Genomic DNA, 13,616 nt, shown 5'->3' on the forward strand with positions numbered 1-13,616 from the left:
TCTCTGGTCAGACACAAGATTTTATTATCATTCCCTTCCTTTCTATCCCTTGCTGGCCTTCTGATGAAATCCTTTCTTCTATTCTTTAGTATAGTTTTAATATATCATTTTCTTTTATCATAAAATAATAAGTCAGCCTTCTGAAACATGGAGTCAAGATTCTCATCTCTTCCCTCGTCCTGGGACCCCTGTGAACACCACCACAGGCCCCTCACTGCATGGGGACCCCCACAGGCACAGCCACAGCATGTGGGGATGGCCAGACCTGAGGTGGACACACAAAAGATCCCACAAACTCCCCAGCAGCAGCTCCATTAATGGCTCCTAAACCCCCAGCACTGCAGGAGCTGTCACAGCTGAGGGGTTGCCCAAGGGATTGTCCTCTGCCTGTCCCTCTCCTCACACCATCCCTGCCTGGCCCAGCAGCCTGCCTGCTCCAGCATCCCTCTCTGGCACATCCCCCGGGAGGCAGCAGCAGTGGAGCTGCAGGAGCCCTGCAATCCCTCGTGCCCTGCAATCCCTCGTGCCCTGCCAAGCACCTGATGTTGTGGAGCAGCATCCAAGGAACTGCCATGGTGAATAACTGCCAGCTAAAGCTCGTGCACAGGGACAAACCCAGGCAGGAGGAACCCATCCCATACCCTGGCACACAGCACCAGTGCCCTTCCAGCCCCCCTCAGGAAGGATCATGGCTGCAGAGTCCAGAGCTGGGACTCTCCAGGACAGAACTGCTAACAGGGAGCTGACTCCACCATGTCCAACCACATCACTGAACATCTGCCCTCTTCTCCCTTTTCCCCAGATGCCACAGATCTCCCAGGGCAGCTGGAAGGCCCTTGCACTTTACAGTCAGGGAGGGGAAAGATTTCTCTTCCAAATCTTAAAAACTAAATGAAAAAAACTGCTTAAGAGTTTTGTTCTCCAGCACAGTAACATTTACACATAGATTTACTCCCCAGAATTCAGCCAGGCTGAGAGAACACAGTGATTCCCACTGCATATGAAGCCCATGGCAAACAGATCTTTCTGAACCCTTCAGGGTTTCCTCCAGCACCTCCTGCCCCAAAACACCCCAGGTATCCACAGGTGACTGAGGGGGAAGTGGCTGGTGGAGAGCAGATCCCACCCACATCTTCTCTGGGCAATCAAACAAACAAAGCAAACTAAAAAATAATTTGATTTTCCTACAACCTAATTCCACCATTATGACACAGAGTGCCCTTCCCTGCCCAGGGCTGGGCCATGCTGTCCCACCCCAGCAGCAGAACACCCCTGTCCTTACATTTGACTGCATTGAGGACCCTGCTGTCCAAGGGCTTCCTGCTGGGATCGCTCGTGGAGGACCTGATTCCAGTTCCACAGCTGTTGGCAAGAGTGTTCCTGTGGGGAGGCAAAGGGACATCCTGGGAGAGGGGACATGGGGACAGCCACTGCCCTGCCCTCCTCCCTTCAGGTGAGGCATCACCTGGATTTGGAAAATGGAGATCCTGGGAGAGGGGACATGGGGACAGCCACTGCCCTGCCCTCCTCCCTTCAGGTGAGGCATCACCTGGATTTGGAAAATGGAGATCCTGGGAGAGGGGACATGGGGACAGCCACTGCCCCACCCTCCTCCCTTCAGGTCCTGCATCACCAGGATTTTAAGGTGAGGAATGGGAAATGTGCATGGAAATGGAATAAAGTTCTCAAGCATCATTAGGAAAATGCACAGAGCTGAGTGCAGAGGATGAAGAGCTCGTGATACCCCTGGGAGGTGAAGGGAACAGGGAAGGGATCCCTTGGCAGAGCACGAGGAGCAGTGGGACAGGAAGGGATGGCACCTACCGATCGAAGAAGGTGGCCAGGAGACGTCTGAGCAGGACCTTGTGTTTGACACCAGCACATAAATGGCAATTCATCAGCTGCCCCCGGGTGATGTAAACACCTGAGCCTGCAAGGGGGGAGAGGACAGCCCAAAATGAGCCCCTGACACACCCACAGAGCCACCCCTGAGCCACCCACAGCCCCTCCTCGCTGGTGGGAGTCTCCTTCACCTGCTGCAACAAGGAGAGAGGGATTTCTGGAGAATCCTGACAAATCCTTGGGGCCTTGGCAAGTCCCAGGCAATATCAACTCCTAATTTTATCTGTACAGACAGGAAGTCTATGGGAATCAAATGAAAGGATTCCTATTTTCTCACCAATGCACACCGTGATTTGATATGTACAGATCAAATTATTTATTCTCTCTGAAGCAAGAAAACCCCAAACCATTTGGCCTTTACTATTTTTTTTTCCAGTGCAAGACTGTAGAACAGAGAGCTGGAAATGAAAGAAAAAACCCATCTAGCACAGAAAGAGGTACTTGGTTACAGATCTAACTGCTTCCAAAACCCCAGCCCATCACCTCTTGAAACCTCTGGTGAGCAGGGAATTTTCCTTCTAATGCTGCCTTTGAACCTGCTGCCTTTAAGGATGTTTTCTGGAAGAAAAAGGAACCCTGTGCAAAGCAGCTGGACACGTCCAGAGGTCTGGCAGTACTTTACAGCAGGTTTTATATCAAACCTTTTTACTCTGCTCACAGACCAACCTGCTCCTCAGCATTGCTTCCAGGGAGAGGTTATCCCATTTTTCAAACATTCTCTTACATGAGAGGGTTTTGGTATTTGCTTTTAATTAAGATTAAATAATGGGTCATAGCTGGATCCAGAACACACTCTGTTCTGGAGACAGAAAAACATCTGCTGCAGAAGTAACATCTCCTCCTGGATTTCCAGGGAAGAGAATTGTCCCTGACCTTCTGGGTGCAGCTGGAGCTCAGGGCAGCCCCTGGGCCCGACCCTCTGCACCTCCCCTGGCACCAGAGGCACCCCAGGACACTCATCCTGCCCCAGGATCCAGCATCCCTCTGGATCTCTGAGCCATGCCACCTCTCACCAGGAATCCTCCTTGTATTCTCTTCCATTTAATGACTTTTTTTTGAGTTACAGCCTCAGCCCCTCCCTCAGATGTGCTGTGGTGACTGCAAGCCTTGTTAAAGACCCTTTTTCAGAGAAGGCTGCTCAAGTTTGCTGAATCAACTGTAGCATGAAAAACCAGAAACAAAAGGAAAACACTCCCACTTGGAGAGCTGAGGAAAACTTTCACAGCAGGATTGAGCCCCCCCTCCAGGTCTGAGACAGGAATTAGGGGAGTTTATTTTGTATTTTAAGAGATAAGGCATCAGAGCAAACACCAGCCACCACTGAGGGGAACTTCACTTTAATAAAGGAAAAATAACCAGGCAGCCACTATCAGTTAGTGATATTAATCTACTTTTTTTCCCAGATTGAAAAATGTAAATCAAGCAGAGTTGCCTCAAACCAATTTGCAGCTCTCACTGTGAAAATAACCTGCTCCACTCGATGGTTTTAAGAAGTCTCACATTAAATGGAAATGGGTACAAAATGAATATTCCAGATCCAAAATAAATACTTGTGGTTGTACGCTGTGCTTTGCCTTCCATCAAAGTCCTGTCCTCCATCAGCTGCAAACCTTTGTGGGCACCCCCTGAAATCCTGACTCCTTCTCCAGAAGGAAAATGAAATCATGCTACTCACCAAGAGAGAAATGACTGGAAGGGAAGAAGAACTGATTTGCATGGACTGTGCTGCCACATGTCCTTTTTGGACCAAGGGCTTTGCAGGGATTAATTAATTAAACCTCCCCACCTGGGGGCATGTCTGGGCTGTCCTGCCCAGCCATCCCCACACAGCCACATCCAAGGGTAAAACCCACAGCCAGGCCACTGCAAAGCCAAGCTGGGGGGAACTTCTAAAAGCAGAATATGATTATTTCCACTGGGATTCAACCTGGTCACTCCAGTTAAACACTTTCTGTGCAGTGCTGGGTGTGCCTGGGCACAGCCAACTGGTTTCACTCCTGCAGCTCTACAAAACAGAACCTCTTCCACCTCACACTGGCCAGAAATCTTTTCTAGAGAAGGAGTAAATTCTCTCAGTGTTGTAAATTTCCCCCAAAATGAAAACAAAGACAGAAGAAAGTACCAAACTCATTTCATTCTCTTCCTGCTGCAGTGTTTGACCACTTAGTAAATTTATAAAGAAACTTTTTCAGGTTTTTCAAAGCTTGTTCACTGACACAGATTTTATCTCCTTGGCTTTGTAAATCTTACAATGTGGTAACTTTTGAGGGGGGTTTGTTGGGTTTTTAGATCTGTGATTCTAAATGAAAACACACTCACTGCAGCCACACCGAGCAGGAAGAACACAAGCTGCAGAATTCAATTAAAATGCTAAATTAATTCAATTGAATAAATCCTGTTAATGACACATTTTTCTGTCAGCAAATTAAAGGAAACTCGGAACTTTCCAAAAGACAATTGGTGACGAATAATCCAGAAAGACACAGCAAGGGCACACAAGATGGAGAGCACAGTTCCAGAAGGGAAACAGCAGCAATCCAAAGGCATTCCAAGGAAAATCTACCTGCAACCAGCTCGAGTTTCTCCCCAGGGTCTCCCTCGGAGTAGAGCTTTGGGTGGCAGCGGTAGCCGATCTGGCTGATGAGGCTGGCAGGGAGGGCCACCAGGTCCCGGCGGATCAGGACACAGGAGCGGTTCTCCAGGGGGATCTGCTCTGGCTTCTCCTGGGCAACTTCAAAATGAAAAGGGAAAATTGTTAAAAGAGCTGGTCGTGACACTGAGAGGAGGTCGGGCTTTGACTTCTTCGCGCAGCAGGTGGAAATATTCCCCCCTCCAGACGTCCAACCACGGGGCAGGTGCCACCTGAAAGCTTGGGAAAATCCTCCTCCACGGCAGCCTCAGGTTCTGCAAAAGGGACCCTCAGAATCTAATTATGCTTTAACATCTCCTGAGTTAATCATTTGTGAAAATGGACAGCTCTGCACAGCTGGCATCGCTCTGCAAGTGCAGCACACGGAGCTGCTGCCCCACACACCCCAGGAGGGTGGCAGGAATCTCACCAGGGCTTCTGAACAGCCACTGAACTGCCCCAGTTTGATGAACAGCTGCAGCAGTTCCATCATGACTTCCCTTGATGGTTTTTCCTGCTGAAGTTAAAATCCAGACCCTGCAGACACCTCTGCTCTGAGAAAGGTCACCAGAGCCTCTCCTGAGATGCCTCCCCCAGCCACCTCCAGCCCACCCTCCCTTCCTCTGCCTTCTGCAGGCCAACTTTTCCTCTCAGTAACAAAAGAAGTTCCCATCAAAAAGGCAAAAAATGTTATTAAGATGTAGCTTGAAAGCCAAAATACCAGATTTTCCCAACCTGCTCTGATGCACCCTCTTCAGAGCCCACCACTGCCCAGGAGCAACTTGGAAAAGCTGGAAATTCTGGGCTGTCTTGCCAGCACCTCCAAACCTGGGTACTGTGGGCACACAGAGGATGGGTTTCTAAAGCACATTTACAGTCCAAGACCACCAGACTGCTTAAAATGACAATTTTTGACAGCAACGAGGGCTGACCATGTGCATCAACTTCAGGACATGGTGGGAAACAGCTCCAGGGCTGAACTGCAGCCCAGCTCTGCCATGATCCACCTTTTTTCCCCCAAAAACTGCTTGATAACATGGCAAGTGCCACACACAAACCCAAACCCAGCTCTGTGCTCGCAATCTGTGAACACTGGGAGAGCAGAAACCCCAGTGAGGAGCGTTCCTGAACTCAAAACCTGCTCCAGAGGGGTCTTTTCCTGCAATTATCCCTGAGTTCTGGGGGCCACTTCTCCTGCCTGCAGATAAAAGAACAAGTTTTGCAGACTTGTTGCTCAGTAACCCCGGGCTGATGGCTCGGGGACAAAGGGAGCAGTGTTCTAAGTAGGACATGCCCGCGGTGCCGTGCTGGGCTGTGGCATCCCATGGCAGGCTCTGGGGGCATCCCCACCCTCAGGAGATGGGTTGGATGGCTCCCTCTGTCCCTGAGGAATGCCAGGAGGGGTTCTGGAATGGCAGGAGGATGGTCCCTGCTCAGGGAGACAGCAGCAGAAGAACTCACAGGGCGTTTTTAAACTCTTTGTGCCATCACAGCCCCATCACCAGTGGGAAATCTGTGCCATTGACATTCCCAGCTGCAATATTCCCAGCATTCCCAAGCATCCAGAGCCAAGACCCCGCTGGAGATGGGGCTCAGCTCCCACTGAGGGAGAATCTCAAAGACCAGCTCTATTTTGAGGCTTTTAAAGAGTGATAAGCAAACCATATCCCATTAAATACTGATATTTTCCAGCTCAAAGAAACCAAAACCAAAGGGACAGTGGGCATGGAGGAACCAGTCCTGCTCTGCTGTCCTTCCCTGGCAAGGCAGGGCCACCAGGGCAGCTCCAGGGCAGGAAGGGACACCTCAGTCATCTCCCAGAGGTAAAATTTTACTCAGAGGTAAAATTAAATATACAACCCCTAGGAACTGTATATGTGACCTACACAATCCCACCCCAGCAGAGGGCCCCACCCAGGTTATTAAAATTCAATTTTTAATATTTCATTTTTACTTTAACCAATGGCTCAGGTTGAAAGCACCCACAATATCCATCAGCACCATACTTCATAAACCAAACTAAAATTCATAAACCAAACTAAAATTCAGCTAAAAAGACCAAGTGCAACTCAACCCACTGCTGGATTTTGGTTACATCTGTCCTGCTGGCTCACTGTCTATAAATCTCTTATTAAACACGACCATGAATCATTTTGGGGGACTTTGTTTCCATTCAAGCATTAGCAGAAAATCAACGATACCAAACAAAAAGAGGTTTGGGGCTTTCAGTGGCACCTCAGCTGAGCAGATAGCAATCAGTTATGTAAAGGAGCAGGACACAAGAGCCACTTTGGTCCCATGTTTCCACAGAAGGCCACTCTGTTTGGCCTTTCTGCTCCAGAGAACAGGAGAGTATTTGCTTCTAATTAATTTGTATCTTCAGAGGGCAGCAGCTCCTTCCCTTTGAATGAAAGGGCAAACAATGGGAAGTATTGTTAAATACAGTTTTGTTCCTGAACAAGAAAGGAGCTCCCAGCCAGCAGAGAGGGGCAGGAAATCATTACAGAGGAAGCCACGAGAGCTGCCAGCCAAACACTGGAATATTTCATTTATTTGGATATGTGCTTTTATCCCAAACTTAGCTGGGTGCTGCAGCTGCCACAGGTGGTGCAGAATGGGAAAAAAACCTTTTCCTGGATTTTTTTGGCTGAAGAAACAGCCTCAGACTAACTCACTGGTCCATGCTCCATGGCTCCAGGCTCTGCATGATGCTGGGGCACGTGTCCTCTTTATCCCTAAAATACACTCCAGAGATCCCCAACAGCACCTTAGTGATGGTTTGGTGACACTGGGATTTCTGCATGTCCCACCTGAGATTTGCTGGGATGGGCTGCTCAGGTGAGTGCCTGGGAACTGCTGGACATACACCTGGCCCCAGCACTCACTTATCTCCTTAATTCCTGACAATCCAAACAGCAGGGCTTCAAAATGAGTCATGAAGCACCAATTCCCACCAGTTTGGGTTCTCCAAACTGCACATAAACATCAAGGTGCTCCTGTGGGTAAGAAACAACTGCTTCTGATTTAGGAATGGGATCTGGAGATGCAGAAAGATCAGAGTGATGGAGCCTCACCCCAAAATGGATGTTTGCAGAGTCCCAGCATGTAACCAGACATTCCAAGCCCTGCAGAAAATGCTGGAGAGCCCATCTCCACCTGCTCCACCACGGATGCAAACATGTGGATGATCCTTTTCTGTGCACAGTGAGAAGTCTCTTTTCAAACAGCAATATTTTACCAATATTTCTCTCCCATCAGCCTTTTTTCCACTGGCAGTGGGACCACCTCAAAAATATCTTCCCTCCACAGCCCCAGCATCCCCCAGATGTAAACCTGCAGCAGAGGCCACAGGCAAGCACAAGGGATAGATCCAACACAGAGTCCCAACGGGGAGAGTTTACATTTCCCAAATAGTACATTTATACCAAAGTACTGAAATGTAGCCTTTGATTTGTGACCTATTTATACAGGGAGGTAATCTGGAATTAGTATAGGAAAAATATTACTGGTTTATAAATACCCCTATCTTGCCTTCGCCTCAGATCTCAGCCAGGAGTGAAACATCTGCCAGCCTAAAATTAAACATCTGTGGTTCAGAGGGAGGAAAATGGGGCTGGAAGTTTAATGCCAAAAAAGGCCAGAGGCTGAGTGCCCCCAGCCTGGGGCTCAGCCTTGCCCCTGCTCGGCTCCGACCGTGCCAGGGTCAGCATGGGGCACTGCCACCACGGAGCCACTCAGCCTGGAAAAGACCTCCAAGTGCAATCTGTGACCAGTCCCCACCTTGTCACATGAAGACACACAGGCAGGCTTTCAGCAGCTTGCAGGTGTTTGAATCCCTCTGCAAAAAGCCCAAGTGCTCCGGTGGATAACCGGCGCAGCCCTCGGCCGCTTCATTTCCTAAAAACCCACGAGCTCTCTGTGCTGAGCACCCTCCCTGTGCACAGGCTGGCCCCAGGGGAGCAGGGGGAGCTGGCTGGAGCAGGGGCTGTCCCTGCAGGGGCAAGCAGCTGCTCCACTCCCCTGCAATTCCTGCCGTGATCTGTGATTTACGTGGCTGCGGCGCGCCGAGCCCGGCTCCGCTCGGGATGCTGCACGGGCTGCACCATTTGGGATTCTGGGCTGTTCCTTGCCCTCTTTCCTTACTGTCAGGAATCAGAGGCCAGGAGAGAAAACTATTCTCTCAGCTAATTACCACAACTATTCTATAATGGCTATTTTAGATGAATTTTTAATGAAGTGTGCTCTTGTCAGTTCGGGATTTCATAACTTCCAAGTCCAGCCTTCACATTCCAGCCATTTGCTGCATGAAGATTTTCCCTTTTCCCTGCAAACCGGTGCAGCAGGAGCAGGGGAGGAGGACGGACCCTTGCACAACTTTGCTGGTGCCTGTCAAAATTAAATTAACTGCATCTGCTCAGCAGAGAGCTGACTGACAAGAACGTGGCTCAGCACAGAAAAGCGCCGAGCATCTGCAAGTCCTGCTGAAACCCACTTCAGCTCAGGCCCACGACGCTGTAATTAACAGGGATAAAAATACTTTGCTTTTGTTTAATATTTTCTGGAGTTGTGCGTTCCTCAGATCAGATGCTGGAAACCTCATTAAGTCTCGCTCATGTCCTCGAGGCCCACATGTTCTCCACAACCAGACCTAGTTCTGGAGTGAGGAGCCATTTTACCGCAGTGCTCCCAGCCTGGCACGGCAAACGTGGCCACCAAACCTGGCCAGAGCCTGGGGGGAAACTGAGGCAGCTTCTCCTACCCCCCTCTGCCACTCTGCCTGCCAACAACCAAGCCTGACTCTCCTGTGTTTAATCCTGGCCTCATCCTGCTGCTCCTTCTGCAGGTTCAACAATTGTCCTGGTCCCTCACAGCAGTGCCACCACTGCAGGTGGCACCAGCCTCTTCTCCCAGGGTTCCTCCAAAAGGAAACAGCCTCAAGCTGTGCCAGAGATGGCTCGGGTTGGACATCAGGAGGAATTTCTTCATGGAAAAGGTGTTCAGGCATTGGAAGGGGCTGCCCAGGGAGGTGCTGGAGTCCCCATCCCTGGAAGTGCCCAAGGAACAACTGGATGTAACACTCAGTTGCTCTCGGTGGTGTTTGGTCAAAGTTTGATCTTGGAGGCCTTTTCCAACCTTAAAGATTTGGAGATGTGGATCTGATCCAGCCTTGGAGATTCAGAATGGCTCTGGCTACAAAAAGGGGCGAAGAAAATAAATTAAAAACCCCCAGCCTTGGGGCAAGAAGAGGATTGCTGACCCCTCCAAGGGTGGTGGGTGATGCTGAAGGCAGGTGAGGAGCATCAGCCACCAGTGTCCCACCACACCCTCACCAGCACCAACACTTCAGATGGGGAACAAAAAAACCTAGAAAAAACAAGGGAAAAAAATCCAGCAACCCTCTCTGAAATTCAGAGCTTCGTCTGCTCTGCTCCTCTTTGGCTTTGTTTTTGTTTTCACAAACAGGGCTCTTGGAAACCTTGGCAATCCCTGGTTTAAAGGGTTCCCCCTCCCCCAGGGCTTTGTGAGGCTGTGGGGATCTCCATGCCAGGAGCAGGATTAGCTGCCTTCTCTCTTCCATCTCACAGTTTCATTATTCTGCACCTTTTGAGAGGGTACAGTTTATCCCGAGTAATTAAAACACAGTTAGCTCTACAAGTCCAAACCATAATGGAACAGCTTAGGTTTTACTTTTTGTAATCTCTTTTTTGCATGCCCTTTTCCAGGAAGCCTGATACCTATAGCAGCCTAATTTCAAACAGGAAACTGCCCTGAAAGGCGCGGGTGGGGAAGAGGAATTTCAGCAGAAATGTGGGATATTTAGAGCCTTACAACCTGCCTCTTCCCTGCATGGCCTCAGCATCACCACCTGGTTCTCCCTACAGAAAACAAGCAGGAAAACTTGGCTGTGGGATGCCCAGCCCTGGCACAAGGGCTGCAGCATCTCCAGTGACACCTGAGCAAACTGCCTGGATTTTCACTTTTCCAGCTGGGATGATTCCTGCCCAGCATGGATTAGGGGCAGCCTCAGAGCTGCTGCCTGCACCATCCCCAGGCTGGTCCTGTCCTTGCCTTCTGAATTGGTTTTGTTCTGTTCCTGCAGGAACTGGCCCCGTGACAGGGATGGAAAACACACTCCAAGGGCAGGATCCCACTGCTCTGAGGAATAACTGAAGGCAAACCCACACTGCTCACCACAGGCTCTACAGCAGGGAAAAGCAAAATAAACCCAAAACAAGTGGGCAACAGCACAATTCCTGTTCAGTCTGGCTCCAACAGCAGCCATGGAGGGACCCTGACCTTGTCCCACCCCTGATCCCAGTCCTCTCCTGCCCCATCCCAACCACAGGCACCTGAAGCTGGACAGGGAGAGTACTCAGGCTTTTGAGGCTCATTGCCTACAACTGCTTGTCCACTTCTCCTAACTAATATTTCTAATATTAAAATAGTAAATTCGCTGTTTTCCCCCTTTTTCATATGGCTTAGTGAAAAAACACCTGGGAAAATCCTGCTTATCTGCTTGCAGGGGAACGTGGCAAGAGGATGCAGAGCTCCTGGGATGGGATGGGATGGGATGGGATGGGATGGGATGGGATGGGATGGGATGGGACGGGACAGTCTGTGGGGGTGAGCCCACTCTCAGTACTAAGGAAGCCTGCCTGTTCTATGTCACAAAAATTGTCCTATTTGCCAAATCTCCTTCCTTGGTGAAGACCAAAATCAAATGGCTTTGAGGAAAGCTCGCCAATGAACCAGAGTTTAAATATTTGCAACATCAGTGCAGCAATTCCAGGAGCCAGAGCAGGGGAAGCAGCTCCAGGCGAGGGGATGCTGAGTGCAGCCAGAGCCAGTGGGAAGATGTCCCTCCCTGGGGAGCTCCTGAGGATCAAAGCTGCTGCCACAAACACCTGCAGCTCCCACGAGGAGGCCACTGTGAGGCTGAGCTTCCATGTGGGACACTGCCAGCTCCATCTGTGAGGAGTGCTGGGAGCTGCTTCCATGGGGGATGCTCACAGGACAGCACCCAGGGGCATCTCCCCCTGGAACTGAGCCCCTGGACCTGCACCTGCCCTGTCCTGGCTCCTCAGGAGGGCCTGAGCCCTGCAAGGTGCCAGGGAAAGGGGCTGTGTGCCCAAGGAAGGGAGAGGGAAAGGACCTCTCGTGTCCCTGTGCCCACCTTGGGGTTGAGCAGCAGCTCCCAGCCAAGCCCCACCAAAGTGAAGCTGCCTCCTCTGTCTGAGGCCTGTCGAGGGATTCACACTCATCCCTTAATCCCAAATTCTGGAAGGGCAGCTGAGGCATTTTGCTTACTTCTGGGCACTGTGTTTCTAGTGGGGAAATAAAAGAGCATCAAGCCCCAAAAATGCTTTTCCCTTTCTGATAGTGATGTGTGGGACAAGGCTGGCAAAGGAGAGAGGGGCACTTCAGGCAGTGGGGAGAAAAGTCCATCTTTCCTTCCTGTTGCAGATATTCCTAGTTAAAATTATTTAGTTGATGTTCTCCCTTCCTCCAAATATCCCATGTTCATCACTTTTTTGGAAACTTATTCTAAAAAGCCAGGACAGAAGACAACTCCCATGGTGACCACCTGGCCCTGGGCCCAAAGGGCTGGTGCTTCCCTTGCCAGGGATGACCCACAGCAGGTTTGCTCAGCCATCACCTCGGGATGGATGTCACCACCACAGGGCTCATGTGGCCACCAGGCTCCTCGCCCAAAAGGCTGGGCTGACCCTGGTGGATGATACAGCCTCCCAGCTAAAGAGTCTCCCAGCTGGGGAGCGATGGCAGGGGGGGACCTGCCCCATGCCACACCTGGACACAGCACCGAGCCCACCACGCGGGCAAAACCCAACAAATGAAACCCCCAAAGACAAAAACCCAGCGACCAACCCAAACCTGCCCACGGTGGCTGGACGAGGCCCACACAGCCACAGCGAGGGAGCAGAACACCCAAGCAGAGAGAACCATCCATTACCAGAGTAACCTCCCGAGGACTTGATGTACATCTGCCCGTACTGCTCCTCCACCATGGTGTCGTAGGCCTCGTCGTCCTCCTCGTCCTCCTCGTTGTGGTAGGAGGTGGGGCTGTCGGTGGTGGGGATGCTGCTGGCGCCGGGGCTGGTGCGTTCTCCCTGCGAGTACTGCACCTGCTGCACGTTGGGGAGCAGCGTGGCCAGGTTGGGCACCCCGTAGTAGGAGACTCGTGACAGCTTCAGGGGCCCCGCGCCGGCGCCGCCGGCACCGCCGGGCCCGTCCCGGGCGCCGGGCTCCAGGGGCCGCTTGCCGGGCAGGCCGGGCAGGGCCTGCAGCTCCAGGTTCTCGTGTTTGACTCGCGTGAGGAGCGGGATGGGCATGGAGGGGGACATGACGTAGGGCGCCGAGGCCGACTGCAGCTGGTTGCAGGGGCTCTGCGGCTCCGAGCTGGGGTCTTCGATCATGGTGGTCTGAGAGTCACAGTGCGGAGAGCTGACCTTGAACATCAAGTCCGTGCCTTTCTCCACGATGTGCTGGATCTGCAGGAAGCCCGCCGTGTACATCACCACCAGCTGCTCGCTGGCGGCCATGGTCAGCTTGCCGGTGTAGCAGAAGGACAGGATCTGCTGGAAGCAAGCAGGGGGGACGGTGCCCGGCAGCTCAAAGGCGTTTTTGCTGTTCCCACTGAACAAGTCTCGGAAGTAGAGGCTGCTGGCGGCCAGCACCGCCCGGTGAGCCTTGAAGGCTTGGCCCTTCACCACGATGGAGACATCGCAGTAGAGCCCCAGCAGGCGCTGCTCGTTCAGGCAGCCCAGAACGGTGTTCCCGAAGTTGGGAATCTCTATGTGCAACATCTGCGACATGGCTCAGGATCGGCCGGAGCTCCTCAGACATTCAATGCAGGAATATCCAAAGTAGGGCACATCTGAAAAACGGAGAAGGCAGGGGAGAGAGTGTTATAAACGATCAAATCGGCAGCCAGATTTATAATAAAATTTAACAAAGATTTATTAGATCGTTAACAAAAATAGAATTTCGAAAAACCAGCACAGCCAAGGCAGCGCCAACCCCAGGTGTTGGTGGCTGGGTGAACCTGGATCCGACTGACAAAGTC

At 51.3% G+C, this 13,616-nt stretch overlaps 1 protein-coding gene across 4 annotated transcripts in view; it reads right to left on the reverse strand.

The window, feature by feature from the left end:
• NACC2 (NACC family member 2) overlaps positions 1–13,616 on the reverse strand; it is a 56,213-nt gene that overhangs the window by 5,782 nt on the left and 36,815 nt on the right. For all 4 annotated transcript variants that reach the window (XM_059864843.1, XM_059864846.1, XM_059864847.1 and 1 more), the window contains exons 2-5: positions 12,504–13,427; positions 4,466–4,633; positions 1,825–1,930; positions 1,283–1,380 (exon numbers count right to left, since the gene is read on the reverse strand). In XM_059864843.1, the coding sequence (XP_059720826.1) occupies positions 1,283–1,380; positions 1,825–1,930; positions 4,466–4,633; positions 12,504–13,365 (1,234 nt within the window). In that variant the 5' untranslated portion in view covers positions 13,366–13,427. The remainder of the gene's footprint in view (positions 1–1,282; positions 1,381–1,824; positions 1,931–4,465; positions 4,634–12,503; positions 13,428–13,616) is intronic.

This window comes from Haemorhous mexicanus, chromosome 21 (genome assembly GCF_027477595.1).
Source record: "Haemorhous mexicanus isolate bHaeMex1 chromosome 21, bHaeMex1.pri, whole genome shotgun sequence".
In the NCBI taxonomy this organism is placed as follows: domain Eukaryota; kingdom Metazoa; phylum Chordata; class Aves; order Passeriformes; family Fringillidae; genus Haemorhous; species Haemorhous mexicanus.